General features: G+C 43.5%; 1 protein-coding gene across 9 annotated transcripts in view; it reads right to left on the bottom strand.

The window, feature by feature from the left end:
- The window catches only part of LOC141139158 (DNA (cytosine-5)-methyltransferase 3A), a 390,588-nt gene that overhangs the window by 144,779 nt on the left and 224,351 nt on the right, over nucleotides 1–21,458 (bottom strand). For 8 of the 9 annotated variants that reach the window (XR_012243729.1, XM_073625034.1, XM_073625033.1 and 5 more), the window contains 2 exons: nucleotides 15,660–15,715; nucleotides 13,713–13,859 (listed from right to left, as the gene is read on the bottom strand). Coding sequence is in view for 8 of the 9 variants with exons in the window: in XM_073625034.1 (XP_073481135.1) it covers nucleotides 13,713–13,859; nucleotides 15,660–15,715 (203 nt within the window). In the remaining variant the exon portion in view is untranslated. The remainder of the gene's footprint in view (nucleotides 1–13,712; nucleotides 13,860–15,659; nucleotides 15,716–21,458) is intronic. The other variant, XM_073625036.1, reaches the window with a different exon arrangement.

The raw sequence follows: 21,458 nt of genomic DNA, 5'->3' as shown, positions 1-21,458 counted from the left end.
GAACAGATTTCTCCATTGGAAGATTTATCCTCACCTCTTGTTGTGGTGACAACAGTAAAAGTTTGGTTTTCTCATCACTTTTTTGCTTGAGTGAGTGGTAGTGGTCAATAGGACAAAAAAAGGAATAAACCTCTACAGAAAAGAGCACAGGCAGCAATAAAAACCTGTTAGTGGTTCTAATCCTTAAATACTCCATGCAAAAAAAAAAAAAAACATTTTGCGGTACATACACTTTAAAACAGCTAAAATAACAAGATAAAAATAGCCCATTAAAAGTTAAAATAACAAAACATCCTTTGTTGCAATGTTCAGTTTCAGTTCAGACATTTCTCCTGCAGTACTTTTTCTGCCACTAGATGTCCTCAATCTGATGGCCAGAATCATTCAACCCATCTCCTCTAAAACCAGGTCATCCTTGACACACCCCCAACTTGGGACTGGACAGTGAAAGGAGAAGCAGCACTGTGATGAGCTCCTTGCTCTGTCACTCTGCTGTCTCCTCCTATCAGCATGCTCCTTGTCAGCACTGATTGGCTCCTTGTACTGCTTTTTTCTCTCACACTCCAGTCCTGTTGTACAGGGATTGCAAGAAGTTGATTTTTATACCACTTGCATTTAAAAAGTAAATGCAATGATGTACTAATGAAAACAGAGCTGCATTAATTTGTACCTTTTATATCTGCTTTCCCAACTATGCAAATATCCGCCGTCCACCTATTTTGCGGGTATGTGACCATAAACCTCCTGTAAAGTATACATTTTTAGAATGTTACCTTGGTCTGCGACTCTGGAGTGGGGCTCAATTATCCTCGTGTTACACAGTGTCAGCAAGGAGGGGGCACTTTGATAGCCTCTAATCTCGCACTTGTCGGCGATGAATGAGATGCTGCTGAATGGCGGTGCAGTGATACCCACACTCCTCTTCCAGTTGAGTGGACCAGGACAAGCCAATCATCTCTTTCCCAGGCCTGAGTCGCTGTGTGTTGCACACATGTTCTGCTCAGTGTGTGTGACACTGATTCCCGCTCGGCAACTTGAGACGGTGCTCTGCACAGGGGCTTGGTTGGAAGAGAGAGGGGGGGGAGATTGGGACCCCTCCCCGACTGTCTATTAACAAGCCCCAGTGGACGGGATTCAGTTAACTGCTGGAGAGACACTAACAAGGCCCCAGAGTGTGTTGCGGGCTGCACGAGGATATTGACTCTTGTTGCCCAAGGGGAGCCCCGGGCAATCGATTCGGGCAGCCTAGATTGTATGGGCCCGTGAGCGCCAGCTGTTCCAGGTCTAGATAGATCTGTTCGTAGAAGAAAAGATGGATTTCTGTCTTCGGGCTCAAAATTTATTAACCCTTTCACCGCCAGGTGTATTCAAAGTCAGAAAGATTCCGCTGTGGTTTTCGAAAGTTACCCTATGTTCATTTTAAACATGTTAAATTAGACAAACACAGTTAGAATTTCATTCAAGCATTTGTATGAAATTCTGAAAAATCGTTCGTCAGAGCATTTGATCAACTAATTTCGATTAAAAGTGCTTAAAAATCTCATCCAGACCTGATATGTAAATGGATTCCCAGACGTATTAAACGTCAAGGAAAAAATAATGCGAAGCAAAGTTTATTTAAATTCATAAGCATATTGCATATTTTTAAAGTATATTTATATATGCACAGGGATACATGAAGCACCCAGGATACACAGCTTCCATGTACAGCCGACCACAGCAATAATTGATAAACCAATCAGTTTAATCAATTCATCTAAAATAAGTACTAAACAGACCATAATTAGAAACCAACACAAATGAAAAAATATTGTCCATATAATATGAACCAAGGTCCTGTTCAGACCTCCTGTAGCAGAAACGAGCACTCCCACTCGCAATATTTAAGCAAAAACACATATTGCACACAAGCCACCTATTCACGTCAATGGGCTGCCCTATGCACATTTGTCACCCAAAAGCATCTCCTTTTTGGGCAACAAGCTTAGCGCAATTGTTAACCACGATTGAGGCACAATTCTGTCGCGCGACAATCGTGGCAGATTCACGGATGAAAAACAGACATCAATGCATCTCTATGGAAAAATGGATGTAAATGAATGATCATCCATTTACATCTGTCTACATCTGCTTGCATCAACATCTGTTTTTGGAACAGATCAAAGCCCTATTTTTCTTCCGTTGAAAAAATGAATCGGATGAAAAACGGATGTAAACGGACAAATGGTCCATTTCTGCATGAAAGAATAGCTCTGGGACTCAAGCAGTGGCGGCCCGTTTCTTTGAAAAAAACTGACTGAACTGATCAAAGATCAGATCAGATAAACTCCAGCAATAAACCAGAGGTATCGACACTTCCAACCACAATGTATATCACCTTCGTATGTCCAAACTTCAAGTAGAGTTCCATTCAATTCAAGAGCCAAAAAAACACCTGTACAGTCAGAAACTGGTAGTCCATGCCAGATATCCCCCCCACTATAGGCAGACATATTGTGCAAGGCACTGCCAGGCGTTAAAGACTATCTTTAATTATTTTCTGCAGTTCGGGGTCAAGAGAAGATTTCTGGAACCTCTGATTGACATAATGTCTCAGGTCTTTGTTGAGTTGGCTTCCTACAGCCAAGTCAGGATACACTTTCTGCCATACCATAGAGGTTCACAGCCAGTAGCGCTGATTACGTGGCAAAAATCCAAAAGGACTGCTGTACAGAAGTTCTGTATAACCACAGTGCCCATAGATATTTGTCCAGTCTCTACTGAACCAGATGAACTTCGATCCATCTATGGGCAGCTTTAGTTATCTCTTGAGGGATCACTGCCTGAAAAAAGGAAGTTATGATTCCTCTATAGATCTTTGGTTATTGCTAGAGGGATCACCAGCAGGAGGAAGGGGATCGCAATTCCTCTATATAGGTCTTTATATCACTAGAGGGCAACGCACCATTCCCAACGTACATGTTCCTGTAGAAGTATCTGTGTGTATAAGTTGGCGCTAAAGCGACCACTGGCTGGAACCGTGAGTAATCAGAGCGAGAAATGTCACCAGCACAACACGGGTCTCCAAAATGGGGGCAAATCTTTATTTACTGATTGCATCGTTACAGCAAACAGCTATGTTTCGGAGCATCGCAGGACCCCTTCATCAGGCATGTGACCACACATGTCACATGTCTGATGAAATGGTCCTGGGAGGCTCTGAAACATTTGCTGTAACAATGTGATCGCTGAATAAAGCTTTGGACCCATTTTGGAGACCAATGGTGTGCTGGTGACATTTCTCACTCTTATGTCACTAGAGAGGTCACCAGCAGGAGGAAGGGGGTCCTGATTCCTCTAAATAGATCTTTATATCATTAGAGTGATCACCAGCAGGAGAAAGGAGGTCCTGATTCCTCTACATAGATCTTTATATCACTAGATGGGATCACCAGAAGGAGGAAGGAGGTCCTGATTCCTCTATATAGATCTTTATATCACTAGATGGGATCACCAGAAGGAGGAAGGAGGTCCTGATTCCTCTATATAGATCTTTATATCACTAGATGGGATCACCAGAAGGAGGAAGGAGGTCCTGATTCCTCTATATCGGAGGTCAGCAACCTGCAGATCACAATCTACCAGTAGAATGGACAGTTGACTGGTAGATCATGGTCTGCCATTCCAGAGCATCAAACAGAGCATCAATGCAGAGGGACTACTTGTAAATTTGGAGCTGTATTAGGGAGCAAGGGCCGCATAAGCCAATGCCTTCTCTGTAGTGCTGGCTCCTGTCCCATGTGGAGTGATACCAACAGTGTGAAAGCAGCCTTAAAGGGGGCTCAGAACAGTAAAGGTTAATTTACATGGGGGTGGTAAAACCCCATATTTAAGACGTGTTTTTATCACATCAGTCCCAACCGCACCCCCTTTAGCTGCAGAGGCCAGGGGTGTACACATGAGGCAGTCGCAGCAGAAATTATATGCCCTGTCATGGTTGGTGGGTGTAGCACCTGCCAAGCATGACTCATTCAAGTGAATGAGGCCACTTTGCAAGTGCCCTGTAGCCTTGTGCATTACAGCAAGCAATGTGTTAAAGCAGACAGCATTGTGTTGCTTTCTCACCACCTGCTTTACCCCCTTGGACCCCGCAGAAGCAAGCACTTGCAGAGTGGCCCAATTTACTTGAATGGGTCGTAATTGGCAGGCAGTAGCACCCACCTGATTTAAACCAATGATTGCACACAATTGCAACACAGTAGTATGGCAATTATAGGTTTAAATCAGGTGTGAGGAGGTGACACTTGGTGACACTGTGCCCGGTGATCTTTGATTTCTCCCATGTTGTTCGGGTAGATTGCCACCTCTTTAAGGTTGCTTACCCCAAGTGGCACATAATTATGAAGTGGGAGGAAAATGATAAATGGTTTTCAAAATATTTTATAAATAAATATCTGAAAAGTGTGGCGTGAATTTGTATTTAGCCCCCTTTACTGTGATTCCCCTAATAAAATCTACTGGAACCAATTGCCTTCAGAAAGTACCTAATTAGTAAATAGTGTCCACCTGTGTGTAATTTAATCTCAGTATAAATACAGCTGTTCTGTGCACTCAGAGGTTTGTTAGAGAACCTTAGTGAACAAACAGGCAAGGTTGGTTATAAAAGAATATCCCAGGCTTTGGGCATCTCACAGAGCACTGCTCAATCCATCATCCAAAAATAGAAAGAGTATGACACAACTGCAAACCTACCAAGACACAGATGTCCACCTAAACTGACAGGCCTGGCAAAGAGAGCATTAATCAGAGAAGCAGCCAAAAGGTCCATGGTAACTGTGGAGGAGCTGCAGAGATCCACAGCTCAGGTGGGAGAATCTGTCCACTTGACAACTATTAGTCGTGCACTCCACAAATCTGGCCTTTATGGAAGAGTGACAAGAAAAAAGCCATTGATGAAAGAAAGCCATAAGAAGTCCCGTTTGCAGTTTGCAAGAAGCCATGTGGGGGACACAGCAAACATGTGGAAGAAGGTACTCTTGTCAGATGACACAAAATTTGAACTTTTTGGCCTAAAAGCAACAACTGAGTAGTGTCTGTGATACTTTTTTTATTTGCACTAACATACAATTTTTAGGACACTAAGTCATGTTTTGCGAAGGGACAGCTACAATCACCTCAAGCATGGCCCGAAAGCAAATTGTTATGTGTGGCAGAAAACTAACACTGCACATCACCTTGAACACACCATCCCCACCATGAAACATGGTGGTGGCAGCAACATGTTGTGGGGATGCTGTTCTTCAGCAGGGACAGGGAAGCTGGTCAGAGTTGATGGGAAGATGGATGGAGCCAAACACAGGGCAATCTTAGAAGAAAACCTGTTACAGTATGCAAAAGACTTGAGACTGCGGTAGGGGGTCACCTTCCAGCAGGACAACTACCCTAAACATACAGCCAGAGCTACAATGGAATGGTTTAGATCAAAGCATATTCATGTGTTAGAATGGTCTGGTCAAAGTCCAGACCTAAATCCAATTGAGAATCTGTGGCAAGACTTGAAAATTGCTGTTCACAGACACTCTCCATACAGTCTGACAGAGCTTGAGCTACTTTGCAAAGAATGAGCAAAATTGTCACTCTCTAGATGTGCAAAGCTGGTAGAGACATACCCAAAAAGACTCACAGCTGTAATTGCAGCAAAAGGTGGTTCTTCAAAGCCACACTTTAACATATTTATTTGTAAAAACATTTTTGAAAACCATTTATCATTTTCCTTCCACTTCACAATTATGTGCCATTTTGTGGTTGGTCTATCACATAAAATCTCAATAAAATACATTTACGTTTTTGGTTGTAACATGACAAAATGTGGAAAATTTCAAGGGGTATGAATACTCTTTCAAGGCACTGTATATAGATCTTTATATCACTAGGGGGATCACCAGCAGGAGGAAAGAGGTCCTGATTCCTCTATATACATATAGCTTTGGTTATCACTAGAGGGGTCACCAGCAGGAGAGATGAGGTCCTGATTTCTCTATATAGATCTTTAGTTATCACTAGAGGGATCACCAGCAGGAGGAAGGAGGCCCTGATTCCTCTATACAGATTTTTAGTTATCATTAGAGGGATCAACAGAAGGAGGAAGGAGGTCCGGATTCCTCTATATAGATCTTTAGGTATTACTAGAGGGATCACCAGAAGGGGGAAGGAGGTCCGGATTCCTCTATACAGATCTTTAGTTATTACTAGAGGGATCACCAGCAGGAGGAAGGAGGCCCTGTTTCCTCTATATAGATCTTTAGAACACAGGGCATGAACTCAGCTATCAGGAGGAAAGTTCAAAACTAATCTTAGAAAATATTATTTTACAATAAGAGTAATTGTAGCTTGGCACAGACTTCTGGCCCTGGTAGTGAGTCAGTCATCAGTGAGGGATTTAAAAACACAGATCTATACTCAGACAAAAAAGATTAATAAATTAATTAGTTAATTAAATTTAATAAAAAAAAAAAATAAAAAAAAAGGACAAACTCGATGGACCACTTGTTTTTTTCTTCTGTTGCTCTTCTATGTTTCGATCTTTCTGTTGTAGTTCTAGTTAACCATAACAATGCCCCAGTCAATAAAAAAGAAACCTGTTTTCCAGCAGATACTGTATAATGGCTGCTGTCCAACTCTTTTCTTCTGTAACCAGTCCTTGATTCCATACAATAAATAGCTCAGTCAGGGACCCCTGCTCTTCACGTCACTACTCTAATAAAGAGCATAAAGGGCTGTATGTTCTTATTAACAAAACACCTTTAAGACAACACCACCACAGGGGCAGCCCACAATCCTCCGTGCCCTTGGCCAGTTATGTCGGAATCCCCTATAGATTGTTTTCTAACAAAATCAGCAGCGGTGGTGTGATCAGACCTGGTTTCATCAGAAGACCTCCCTAAAATTACTTCTGTCCCCCTTCCCACATTCCCTCCCTATTATCTTTTCAATACTAAGGCTATCCACCGATTGAAGTTACAATCTGCCCTCTGGTCATTCTCTAGGTTGGGTGCAAAACAGAATACCGTGCATGTCACTTCACTTCCCTGGTTGAACAGAGTGTCGGGGAGGTATAGACAGCTGACGAGGGTGGCATTTAAATGCCCGGATAGGAAAAGCACATGTTCACTTTATGTAATCCCTGGAAAAATTGTCACATCACCTTGTTTTACCCAAGAATCCTACAGTAAAAACAGAAACATCTAATATCATTTCCTGAGCCAGCCGCAAATCAGATTCTCGCCGCCCTGGTGTGATTGGCATCTCGCTGTTCTATAAAAAGCCACCTTGATGCCGGCAAGCCTGGTGCCTGGCCCCGGTTGCCAGGGAGACGCCAGTACTGTGTCTGCATCACCAATTCATTGTGCGCAGGGGATCCCAGACTGAGCTGTCAGCCGTACGTGGAAGGGAAAGCAGATCGCCTCTGGAGGGAGGAAAGTGTTAAACAGCAATTACCACCCGCTGACAACAGACAGACACTAAATCCAACAGCAGTAGCAGCATAAATTAATGACAGGGAAGGAGACGGCAGTGTGGCAGTACTGGAGATGCACAGAATATTTATATGGACACTGATCACCACATCAGAAAGAGCATTTTCAGCTCTTGTGTGTGTGTGTGTGTGCTTTACATATTGTGTATGATGAGCAGGAGCATATACTTCAACAATACCTTTTTCATACAAAGCCTGCTGCGCATTTTATGGATAAAGAGTGTCAAGGGTAATTAAACAGAGTATCATGTGGTCTTATCGCTTACTTGAGCAAATTTTTATTGCCCATACTTACATTGTACAGTCAAAATTTTGTGTACACCAGATCATCACCACTATATGAGCTTGTTGGGCATTCTATTTATTCATGGATGGTCTGGGCAGGCTCTTCACAAGATTGTGGCGTGTGTCTGGGGGAATTTGTTCCCATCTAGCCAAAAGAACATTTGTGAAGTCAGGTACTGATGCTAGATGAGAAGCCCTGGCCTGCCATCAGCAATCCAATTCATCCCAAAGGTGTTCCATAGGGTCAAGGTTAGGACTCTGTGCAGGGCACCCCTTGTTTTTATACGTGTGGCTGTAGAATGGAGAATGCCTTGGCTGCTTATGATTGGCACAGTACAGTGACAGCTTCCTGGCAGGATTGACTAGGGTTCCAACATGCCTGAGCTCATCCTTACTCCACACCAAAGTCATAAAACCATGTCTTTATGGAGCTAGCTTTGTGCACAGGGGCACCGTCATGCTGGAAGAGAATTCAGTAGAGCCTTCCCTAAAGCACATGTGTCAAACACAAGTCCATAGCTCCCAACTGTCCCTGATTTCGAGGGACTGTCCCTGATTTAGAGCAATGTCCCTCTGTCTCTCTTTCCTCCTCATTTGTCCCTCATTTTGGTCTGATCCATATAGTTGTATATAAAATGCACTTTTTATCTTTCAGAAAGTGTTTCCCAGTGCTAAACCTTTTATTCAATTTCTAAATTGCTGCATTTGTACATTTTAAAAGCTAATATAAACGAATAGTAGTAAAAGAAAGTCCTTGTGGATTTAATTAACCTTTTTTTTTTTTTTTTTGTTAATTTTCTTTTAACGTGGTGTGGCAGGGGGGCGTGTCCTATGCCTACCTATGTTTGTTAGTAGGTGTCCCTCATTCCCATCTCAAAATGTTGGGGGGTATGCAAGTCCTGTGGGCTGAATCCAGCCCTCCAGGCCCTTTCTAGTGGCCCTCATACCTCTCCTGCCTCTGAGGCAAACCCCTTGTATCCGCCCCCACCTTGTCTCTGCAGTTGGCCGCAGAGAGTTCGACAGAATTCCTCCACCAGATCCTGCGCTTCTCTGTGCAGCCGCAGCATCCCACCGGGAGGCCCAAGCGACCAGCCGGCACATCCACCGGCTGGCCGGAGACCCGAACGAGGCCAGTGTTCTGTCAAAATAGCCAATTCATCGAGATCTCCAATCAAGTGACTTGCGGTTACTGTAAAGCATCAGTAATGGGAGATTTAGTCGAGTTTCTGTTTTGACACAACACCGACAAGCCTGTACTCTCTGGTACACGAAGAGTTCACTGTTTTGACAGAACAGCCGCTAAGGAGGAAAAAGTTGTCGCTGCCTTGGAGTCGGCCATCTTGTCAGACTGTTGGACTCACAATGTCTGCTCATAATATCGTGTACACGCTTGCCGCTGTTGTATCAAAACACCAACTCCTCTAAATCTCCTATTACTGATGCTTCATAATAACCGGAAGTGACGTGATTGGAGATCCTGATGAAATGGCTATATTGACAGAACACTGGAATCGGCTTCGATCGGGTCTCGGATCTAGTAACCCAGAAGCGATGTCATGACATCACTTACATTTTACAGAAGACTTAAAGGCGCAAAATTTTAAAAAAATGACAGTATTTAAAACAGAAAACTTGGCTTCTTGAATGTGCAAAGGAGGGATTTGAGGTCTTATAAAATGGAATTAAATTAAAAATGAAATAAAATAAATATGAAATAAAATAAAAAAGCACCCCATCAATTCGTGCTCATGCGCAGAAGCGAACGCATATGTAAGTTGCGACTGCAAATGTAAACAGTGTTCAAACTACACATGTGAGGTACCACTGCGATTGTTGAAGCGAGAGCAATAGCAAAAGACCTCCTCTGTAACCCTAAACAGGTAACCTGTAGAAATTTTCAAAGCCTCGCCTATGGAGATTTTTAAGTACCGTAGTTTCTCACTAGTCCACGAGTGTGCACAATTTTAAAGCATAACATGGGGGGGGGGGGGGGGGGGGCTGTGTAATATGCAGGGGGATTGTGTAATGTAAAGGGGTCCAGAGGTACAAGGCAGTGTAACGTAAAGGGGTCGAGAGGTGCGGGGCTGTGTGATGTAAAGGGGTCCAGATTATTATCTTCATTTATTAGCAGGTGAATGTGGCCCTCCATGCTTTCACATACATTGAATCTGGCCCCCAAGTGGAAAAAGGTTGCTGACCCCTGCTTTAAGTTATTTCTAAAACCAATAATAATCAAATGCAGAGGCAATTATTTAATATGATAAAGACTAAATATATTTATTTAGCCTTACAGATACATCCAGCCCTTTGAGGGCAACCATAATGATGCCGCGGCCCGCAATGAAATTGACTTTGACACCCCTTCATTCACACAGCCATCCAGCAGATCAGTGTATTTCTGTGTCGGGTGCAGCCAGGTGTTTGCAATCAATTGGGGCTGCTCAGCCTGTACAAACAAGTGACAGTCTGACAGACTCCGCAGCTGAGTGTAATTGCACAAAATGTGGTTAGGGACACAAACTGTCTGCATACAGAGCCACTCATCTGTTCCAAGCCGCATGTAATCACTCCTTGTGCGATTACATGTAGACAGTGTCTGCCTGTAATTGATTTTTACAGGCTTCCTCTCTGCAGCTGATCACAAACATCTGGCCACACCGACTGCAGAAAGGGTAGTGTATGGCCCTGGACAGGACAGCTGTGAGAATGAACCCCAACTGTTACCACAAGGTTGGAAGAGCACAGTTGTCCAAAATATACCAAAGTATATGTTGTAGTGTTAACAGCACCCTTTAATGGAAACACCTGAATCAAGTCATTTGGAGGGATATGAACATAGTTTTGGCCATATAGTGTAGATGTGATAGTCAGGTGTGCACTGTGCATTGGTGGCATGCATAAAGTCCCCTATGCAATTCACTCCACCACACAGGTTATTAATGTCCTTTGTACAATTAATTCTATGTGCCAATAGTATAGGTAGACTTTGGCTATCTATGTTTTCTATTAGGAGTTCAGGTTCTTGCTTGCTCCTTCACCGATCAATTAGCGATGTTAAGATTTATAACAACACCTGCCAGAACGGGGCTGGCTGTAACAAGTATGGCTGGCCATGGACACTAAATATATCATGTTAATGTAAATCCGTTTTAATTCCTCCTTTTCTAAAGTTTGAATAAAGGTTTCCAAAGCACAATCCAGCATTCAAAAGCTGCATGACATTACACAAACTGACGGAACATAAAAGGCAAAACTAACTGGAACTCTCCAAGGGACATAAAGCAAATATTAGAATTCCTTCAAGTGTAATTTATGCTCATAAATCATGCATTATTTGTAAGCAATTTATTCTGAGCAATTAAACATGTATAGCAGGATTCTATGAAATATTGGCCGTATCAATATAGCAGGCCAGTCACAATCTTGTGGGCTTTTCGGCTTGAAGGATGCAAGCTTATATGCTTGGAGACATGGCCCGGTATTATTTACAAAGGGGTAAAGCCACAAGTTCACTTTAAGGCCCCCTTGCCTGGTGCACCACCCTTCCCTCCATACTCTTGTTGCTTCTTTCAGCCACTGGAAATTTGTTAACTCAGAAATCTCAGGTATGGACGACCATGTGACTCGCTTTGGAACCCATCACTGTCATGAGGGGCAGGGAAGAGAATAGATTGTTCCGTGTAAGCTCCTTCAAGCTTACATGTCAGTGTTGTGGTGCAGAGACAGTGCTATGTTAGTGCGATGATACAGAGGCCGGGCAAGGTCAGCAGGGCATTACAGAGGCAGGGCAGGTTCAGTGGGGCAGTACAGAAGCGGGGCAAGGTCAATGGGGCAGTAGAAAAGCATGGCAAGGTCAGTGGGGCAGTATAGAGGCAGGGCAGGTTCAGTGGGGCAGTACAGAAGCAGGGCAAGGTCAGTGGGGCAGTATAGAGGCTACAGAAGGAAGGCAATGTTGGCAGGGCAGTACAGAAGCGGGGCAATGTCAGTGGGGGCTACAGAAGGAAGGAAATGTTGGTGGGGCAGTACAGAAGCAGGCCAATGTCAGTGGGGGCTACAGAAGGAAGGCAATGTTTGCGGGGCAGTACAGAAATAGGGCAATGTCAGTGGGAACTACAGAAGGAAGGCAATGTTTGCGGGGCAGTACAGAAATAGGGCAATGTCAGTGGAGGTTACAGAAGGAAGGCAATGTTGGAGAGGCAGTACAGAGGCAGGGCAATGGCAGGGCAATGTATTTAAAGTTGAACTCCAGCCATTGAAAAATAAGGACAAAATGTGTTAAAATTCTTAAGTTTGGGTGCAGCAGCTTCGAAACTTCAAAATATGCCAAATTGAGGGAGAGGCAAACTCCTTGGATTTTTTATGTCACTAGTGTTTCCTGGAATAGTTGTCCCAGCACCCCTTGCAGCTAATTGATCAGAGAGGGTGCAGGGTTATTATCTTGTGGGTTGACTACAGTACTGCCCAATTGAATCTGCTCAGATTCCTTGTGTCAGTGTACACAGTGTACGCACTACCAACAGGATCATAGCATGGCCAAGATGAGTTTCTTCAGATGGGTAGCCTAGGTTGAGGATCATAGGGCCAGATTTGAAAATGGCTTATTGTCGGCAAAGAACAATCCAGTCCACCAGACAACTGGGGAAGACAGGGTAATTAAATCATTATGTTTTTGGCTTTCATAAGAATAAATACAGTAGTTTTTAGTTACACTACTTTTTGCATCATTACATGGAACTTCGACTTTAAAACTGGCCATACATTATACAATTTTCTTATTCAATTTCCTTTAGATTTACCTTCAACTATGTAGTGCAAGGGTCTACCTGACTGCAAACAAATGGAAAATGTTTAGGATTGACCTCATATTTTATGGCTTTGGTAAATCTAAAGGAAAATTGTACAAGAAAATTGTGTAATGTATGGCCAGCCAGCCTTAGGTACGTTTTAATTTTGGTCTAAAATGTTTAAATGTTACACTACTTCATGTGTTGTGGGCCAATGAAACTTTCTAGACTGACACTTTACATTACACACATGTTGGCATGCAAACAACATTTAGCCTTAGCCATAGTCGGATCACATATCCCCCTTCCTGCCTCAAGCTTCCTACTTCCGGCCTATCAGCAAAGCAATGAGTTCTGAGTGGTCCAAGGGAGCTCTACAGGAGATCCAAGCCGGAGTTCAGCAACCTCATATGAAGTACACTATATGATTTGCAGACACCTGACCATCACATCTATTTGAGCTTGTTGGACATGCCGTTTCAAAACTATGGACATTAAATAGAATAACTCCTACCCCCACACCTTTGCAACTATAACAGGCTTCACTCTCCTGGGAAGGATTTCCACGAGAATTTGTATTGTGTTTGTGAGAATGTGTGCCCATTGCACCAGAAGAGTATTTGTGAGATCAGGTACTGATGTTTGACAAGGAGACCTGGCTTGCAGTTGTTGCTCCTTTCACCCCAACATTCAGCAGGGCTGACGTCAGGGTTTAGGTCAGGCCACTTGAGTTTTTCCACAACAAACTCATCAAACCACATGTTTACAGAGCTGGATTTATGTACAGAGTCACAGTCATGCTGGAGCAGAAAAGGGCCACCCCAAAAGTGTTACCAGAAAGGGTATGCACATACCTTTGGCAATACAGTAGATGTAATGGTCAGGTGTCCACAAACGTTTGAGAATATAGTGTAAGTATCCATTTATAACGTTTTATGGGTCCAAAGGTCTGCTTTCAGCCATAAGGGGAGATACCAAAGGCGAAATCATATTGGGGGCTTAAGCACAACAGCCCCCTCTGGAAGTCACAATAATTGACAAATTAAATTTAGAAATTTTGGAAAAGGAATTTTTCAGAGACTACAAAATACCGGCATGGACTGCAAAAAAAATGCAGATGACCTCCTTACCTCCCTCTTCCACCTGGCCAGCCACTCATCCCTCTTCCTCTTGCTGACGTAATAAGGGTCTCCAGCCTGGAAAGGAAGCCTCGGCATTGGCCGTTGACGCAGTCCCGACTCCCAGCCCATGCCTCCACGTAGGCGACGCCGATATCCCTGCTCAATGGGATGTAACATACAATCAGTGCCACATACCCATAACCAGTCATAGCAAACTCAACCCACCATACTCACACCTACTTCTAAAAATCCAAAACTGATATATTTATAAATGTACTATGGCCAACATAATGGCTAAGGTGAGAGTTCTCCAGTAAAATCCGTTTTAAAGATATCTTCCAATATATTTATATATATATATTGAGCTTCCCCATAAAAATTGTGTCAGTCTATGCCAAGCCCTTAATACATGGCCATTGTTTAATCTTGCTTGGAGAGTATCGGCTACAGCAGGCATTTACAAAGCAGTTCATGAGCCACAAATAGCTTTTTCAACAGTTTCCTTTTTTTCCCCATCCATTCTTTATTGCTTCAACATTTTGAGTCAATGGCTTGTAACAAGTATACAACAGGGAGGTCAGAACTCCTGGTCTTCAAACTATTTATGGGTGGTTGACAACCAAGGAAGCAGCATTTTCAGACCTCAACAAAATGCAATATCTGTGTTTCTCTCAATGTACAGTTCCTTTAAAGTAAATGAATGTGCTCAACATATCTTGTAAAGTGCCTCTACTGAGCCAAAGAAGGCACCCCCAATTGTCCACTCACCTTTGAGGATTACCTTCCCAAAATCAAGGGAGCTCTTTATGCAAAGATCGCAGCTTCAATGGTTGTGCTGTGGTCCCCCCAATTATATGGGCACCCTTACTGGCCCATTAGAAGGTGCAAATGACAGTGAGGTGAGCAAGAACTAAACTAATAACTAAAAACTATAAAAGCAATGGGTTCATATTTGCATAAGAGATAGCCCCAGTTTCTGGGGATCCATTCAGATCACTGGAGGATGTGAGCACTTGGAAGTGTCTGCTCTGTTGACCTTGGCCTACTTTAGAAAGTCTGCTTTCACCTTTCATCTCCAGTCTGGGAGGGCTGAACACAGATCTTTACAGAAGTGCTGGCTGTAGTTTCAAACAAGTTTTTTACAAACTTTAAGAACACTGCCTGCTTCAGTATGCCAAAAGCTTGCTTGGAGCTACAATACTCCCATGGCCATCTGTAGTCAGCACTCCCAGAATGGAGTTGAAAGGGGCTTTACGGTATCTAAAAACCTGCTCAAAGCTTGTTAATAGCTCTGTAAATGCTTGCTAAAGCCTATTCCCTTCAGACCAATAATTACAAACTAACATTATCCAAGGCCTGTGTGTTTAGGGCTTGACCCTGATGTAAACCATTACCTGGATGACATATTTGGGCTTTGGTATACATAGCCTGAAGCAGAATCAGGCAAAATACTGCAGTGAAATAGGTGAATCGACCTGCAAATATTTTGCCAATAATACATATATATGTGCATTAAATATTTACTATGCAAAAAGACAAAGTAAGCAGAGTTTATATGTAAAACAGCCATAAAACAAGACCCTATACCACCAGGATAAAATGCTGAGATCTCATGATGTACTGCAAGCATTCCCTACAGAGCTCCATATGAATTATTCACCTTTTGTGATTTCTAAAGAGCTCCACTTATATGTAAAATGGACATTTACAACAATTCCAAAATCCCCCCCCCCCACACACACACACACACACACTTTCATCAATGCCATGGAGCAACATTTGTTATGAGGTAGTGAAGGGGCAGAGACGTGTCGTTCTTTTGTAGTCGTCAGGTACTGGGTTCCCATTTTGGCTGCTCATATAGCACAGAAAGTAAATAACAAATTGAACAGCTTATATCTCACCATTTTGTTTTCAAGTAATATATTTTGTTTCTGAAAGCTGTAAGACCCTCACCTCGGATTTTGGAGACTCATCCGATTCTTCTTCGTCTTCTTCCTTCTCCTCTTTATCTGAAAAAAAAACAACTATAAAATTCAAGCGAACAGATAATAAGGCAAGAGTGAAGTAAGAACCTGTTCATTTTCAAATATCTCCTTTATCAATCAGCTTAATGGCACCCACTGCGAGACTGGAAAGTATTCATAGAGTTTCACTTTTTCCACATTTGGTTATGTTACAGCCTTATTCCAAAATGGATTAAATTCATTATTGTCCCCAAAATTCTACAAACAATACCCCATAATGACAACGTGAAAAAAGTTTGTTTGAAATATTTGCAAATTTTTTTTAAATAAAAAATGAAAAAATCCCATGTACATAAGTATTCACAGCCTTTGCTATGACACTCAAAATTGAGCTCAGGTGCATCCTGTTTCCACCGATCATCCTTGAGATGTTTCTACAACTTGATTGGAGTCCACCTGTGGTAAATTCAGTTGATTGGACATGATTTGGAAAGGCACACACCTGTCTATATAAGGTCCCACAATTAACAGTGCATGTCAGAGCACAAACCAATCCAGGATTGTATGGAGGCACAGATCTGGGGAAGGGTACAGAAACATTTCTACAGCATTGAAGGTCCCAATGAGCACAGTAGCCTCCATCATCCGTAAATGAAAGACGTTTGGAATCACCAGGACTCTTCCTAGAGCGAGCCGCCCGGCCAAACTGAGCGATCGGGGGAGATAGGCCTTAGTCAGGGAGGTGACCAAGAACCCTAAGCCACTCTGACAGAGCTCCATCATTTCTCTGTAGAGGGGTGAACCTTCCAGAAGAACAATCTCTGCAGCACTCTACCAATCAGGCCTGTATGTTAGAGTGGCCGGACGAAAGCCACTCCTCAGTAAAAGGCACATGACAGCCTGCCTAGAGTTTGCCAAAAGGCACCTGAAGGACTCTCAGGCCATGAGAAACAAAGTTCTCAGGTCTAATGAAACAAAGATTGAACTCTTTGGCCTGATTGGCAAGCGTCATGTCTGGAGGAAATCAGGCACCACTCATCACCTGGCCAATGCCATCCCTACAGTGAAGCATAGTGATGGCAGCACCATGCTGTGGGGATGTTTTTCAGCGGCAGGAACTGGAAGACTTGTCAGGATCAAGGGAAAGATGAATACAGCAATGTACAGAGACATCCTTGATGAAAACCTGCTCCAAAGCGCTCTGGACCTCAGACAGGGGTGAAGGTTCATTTTCCAACAGGACAACAACCCTAAGCACACAGCCAAGATAACAAAGGAGTGGCTATGGGACAACTCTGTGAATGTCCTTGAGTGGCCCAGCCAGAGACCAGACATGAACCCGATTGACCATCTCTGGAGAGATCTGAAAATGGCTGTGCACAGATGCTCCCCATCCAACCTGATGGAGCTTGAGAGGTCCTGCAAAGAAGAATGGGAGAAACTGACCAAAAATAAGTGTGCCAAGCTTGTAGCATCTTACTCAAAAAGATTTGAGGCTGTAATTAGTGCCAAAGGTGCTTCAACAAAGTATTGAGCAAAGGCTGTGAATACTGTATGTACATGGGATTTTTTTTTCATTTTTTATTTTTTTTAAAAATGCAAAGATTTAAAACAAACTTCTTTCACATTGTCATTATGGGGTATTGTTTGTAGAATTTTGAGGAAAATAATGAATTTAATCAATTTTGGAAAAAGGCTGTAACATAACAAAATGTGGATAAAGTGAAGTGCTGTGAATACTTTCCGGATGCACTGTATAAACATTCAATCAATCTAGGGCCAGTTTAAGGCACTGACGTCTCTAACTGCCAGTCTCAGGAGATTTGGAATGTGATTTGGTTATGTCACTACTGTGCTGCAGAACAAGGCATGGTAAGTCACTAATGAGAAAAAAGGGAGACCACAGGTAATATATGTGACTAGTCCTTTGTCCTCTGTCTTTTTCTGACAATTTAATTACCGTACATAATTTCATAGATAGGGTTGAAAAAGTACAAAAATCCACTTATTTCAACCAATAGAAAACAGAATAGTCAATGACTCCCCAGCAGAGAATGGAGCCTTGGCCTTCCATGTGACAAGCAGGGATACTGACCACTATACGAATTAGGGCCTCTTTAACTACTTCTATACCGGGCCTATTCTGGCACTCCTCTCCTACATGTAAAAATCATCATTTTTTTGCTAGAAAATTACTTAGAACCCCCAAACATTATATATGTTTTTTTTAGCAGACACCCTAGGGAATAAAATGGCGGTTGTTGCAACTTTTTATGTCACACTGTATTTGCTCAACAATTTTTCAAACATGTTAATGTGAAAGATGATGTTACGCTGAGTAAATAGATACCAAACATGTCACGCTTTAAAATTGCGAACACTTGTGGAATGGCGCCAAACTTTGGTACTTAAAAATCTCCATAGGCGATGCTTGAAAATTTTTTTACAGGTTACAGGTTTAGAGTTACAGAGGAGATCTGGTGCTAGAATTGTTGCTCTCGCTCTAACGCACTCGTTGATACCTCACATGTGTGATTTGAACAGCATTTACATATGTAGGCGCAACTTACCCGTGCGTTCGCTTCTGTGCGCAAGCACACAGGGCTTTAAAAAATTTTCATTTGTTTATTGTTTATTTTACTTGAATTTTTTTATTTTTATACTTTCGCTTCAATTTATTTTTTTTTTAATCACTTTTATTCCTATTACAAGGAATGTAAACATCCCTTGTAATAGGAATGTTGCGTGACAGGTCCTCTTTATGGCTCTCCTCCAGGCTGCAAAGATTGAGATCCACAAAAAAAAATTACCGATCTCTTTCTTTCCAGCCGAGAGCTCGGCTTTGTTTACTTCCGCCGGCCGCACGTGACATCATAACGTCACGCCGGGCCTCTGACTGTCATAGAGATGACTGGGGACCATCTGGTCACCGGACATCTCTATGATCATCGTACAGCGGCAGCGGATCCTTTCTCCAGGTCGCCGATCGCATAGGCGAGCCTGGAGAAGCACCAGAAGGCGGCGGGGGGGGGGGGGGGGGGGGAGGAGTCCCCTCCTGCCATCTGTAAGAATGATCAAGCGGCTGAACTGCACAGAATTGACGGCTTTAAAAGATAATATTTGAATGATGCCTGCAGCAGTGATATCCACACTGAAAGTCAAAGACATCATATGACGTCCTTGGACTGGAAGTGGTTTTACAGATATAACTCTTACATTCCTTTGTTCTAGAAGAGTAAGAAATAGGAGAACTTAAAGTGGTTGTAAACCTCAGTTATGAAATATGAACAAAGTATATTGCTCTATAGCAGGCATGTCCAAAGTCCGGCCCGCTGGCCAATTGCGGCCCGTGGTCCGGTTTCATACGGCCCCACTGGTAATTTGGATATATATTTCTTTTGTGGCCCCCAACGAATCCCTAAGCGGTTCACGGCGCTCAGGGATCTGTTAAGGGGCCACAAAAGATATATACCGTATTTATCGTTCCTTGGAGGAGACAGGGAGGGGGCGGGACGATTGCCTTCAGATTACATACAGGAGAATCTCCTGTTTACTCGGCGGCTTCTGTAATGGGACGTCCCGTCTCCTGTGCTGGCATTGGACAACTTTTCTGTCTATCATAGGAGGCGGGACTTTGTATTAAAGAGGCCGCCAAGTAAACAGGAGATTCTCCTGTATGTAATCTGTTGGCGCTCATACCACCCCATCCCTGTACCTTCCGAGGCTGCAGATGGGCATGGATTAGGCTGCACTGATGGCAATGGTGAGGCTGCATTCAGAGGCTGCATTAATGGCAATGGTGAGGCTGCATTCAGAGGCTGCATTTATGGCAATGGTGAGGCTGCATTCATGGCAATGGTGAGGCTGCATTCATGGCACTTGTGAGGCTGCATTCATATCAATGGTGAGGCTGAATTCATGGCACTTTTGAGGCTGCATTCATGGCACTTGTGAGGCTGCATTCATGGCAATGGTGAGGCTGCATTCACATTCATGGCAATGGTGAGGCTGCATTCAGAGGCTGAATTCATGTCAGTGGTGAGGCTGCATTCATGTCAATTGTGAGGCTGCATTCATGGCACTTGTGAGGCTGCATTCATGGCACTTGTGAGGCTGCATTCATGTCAATGGTGAGGCTGCATTCAGGCACTTGTGAGGCTGCATTCAGGCACTTGTGAGGCTGCATTCATGTCAATGGTGAGGCTGCATTCATGTCAATGGTGAGGCTGCATTCATGTCAATGGTGAGGCTGCATTCATGTCAATGGTGAGGCTGCATTCATGTCAATGGTGAGGCTGCATTCAGGCACTTGTGAGGCTGCATTCATGTCAATGGTGAGGCTGTATTCATGTCAATGGTGAGGCTGCATTCATGTCAGTGGTGAAGCTGCATTCATGGCACTTGTGAGGCTGCATTCGTGTCAATGGTGAGGCTGCATTCATGTCAATGGTGAGGCTGCATTCAGGCACTTGTGAGGCTGCATTCATGTCAATTGTGAGGCTGTATTCATGTCAATGGTGAGGCTGCATTCATGTCAATGGTGAGGCTGCATTCATGTCAATGGTGAGGCTTCATTCAGGCACTTGTGAGGCTGCATTCATGTCAATGGTGAGGCTGTATTCATGTCAATGGTGAGGCTGTATTCATGTCAATGGTGAGGCTGCATTCATGGCACTTGTGAGGCTGCATTCATGTCAATGGTGAGGCTGCATTCATGTCAATGGTGAGGCTGCATTCATGTCAATGGTGAGGCTGCATTCAGGCACTTGTGAGGCTGCATTCATGTCAATGGTGAGGCTGTATTCATGTCAATGGTGAGGCTGAATTCATGTCAGTGGTGAAGCTGCATTCATGGCACTTGTGAGGCTGCATTCATGTCAATGGTGAGGCTGCATTAATGTCAATGGTGAGGCTGCATTCGTGGCAATGGTGAGGCTGCATTCATGGCAATGGTGAGGCTGCATTCAGAGGCTGCATTCAAGTCAATGGGGAGGCTGCATTCATGTCAGTGGTGAGGCTGCATTCATGTCAGTGGTGAGGCTGCATTCATGTCAGTGGTGAGGCTGCATTCATGGTACTTGTGAGGATGCATTCACGGCAATGGTGAGGCTGCATTCAGAGGCTGCATTCATGGCAATGGTGAGGCTGCATTTATGTCAATGGTGAGGCTGCATTCATGGCAATGGTGAGGCTGCAATCATGGCAATCATGAGGCTGCAATCATGTCAATGGTGAGGCTGCATTCATGTCAATGGTGAGGCTGCATTCATGGCATTGATTAGGCTGCAGGTGGGCACTGATTAGGCTGCAGATAGGCACTGACTCTTTTTTTGCTTAGCAGTCCTTTATTAAAAATTCATATTTGCATTCATGTCACTTGTGAGGCTGCATTCATGGCACTTGTGAGGCTGCATTCATGTCAATGGTGAGGCTGCATTCATGTCAATGGTGAGGCTGCATTCAGGCACTTGTGAGGCTGAATTCATGTCAATGGTGAGTCTGCATTCATGTCAATGGTGAGGCTGCATTCATGTCAGTGGTGAGGCTGTATTCATATAAATGGTGAGGCTGCATTAATGGCACTTGTGAGGCTGCATTAATGTCAACGGTGAGGCTGCATTCATGTCAACGGTGAGGCTGCATTCATGTCAACGGTGAGGCTGCATTCAGAGGCTGAATTCATGGCAATGGTGAGGCTGCATTCATGTGAGTGGTGAGGCTGCATTCATGTCAATGTTGAGGCTGCATTCATGTTAATGGTGAGGCTGCATTCATGGCACTCATGTGA

Source organism: Aquarana catesbeiana, linkage group LG04, assembly GCF_042186555.1.
Source record: "Aquarana catesbeiana isolate 2022-GZ linkage group LG04, ASM4218655v1, whole genome shotgun sequence".
Taxonomy (NCBI): Eukaryota; Metazoa; Chordata; class Amphibia; order Anura; family Ranidae; genus Aquarana; species Aquarana catesbeiana.
The sequence above is the reverse complement of the archived record's forward strand: the minus strand, read 5'-3'. Positions and strand labels throughout refer to the sequence as shown.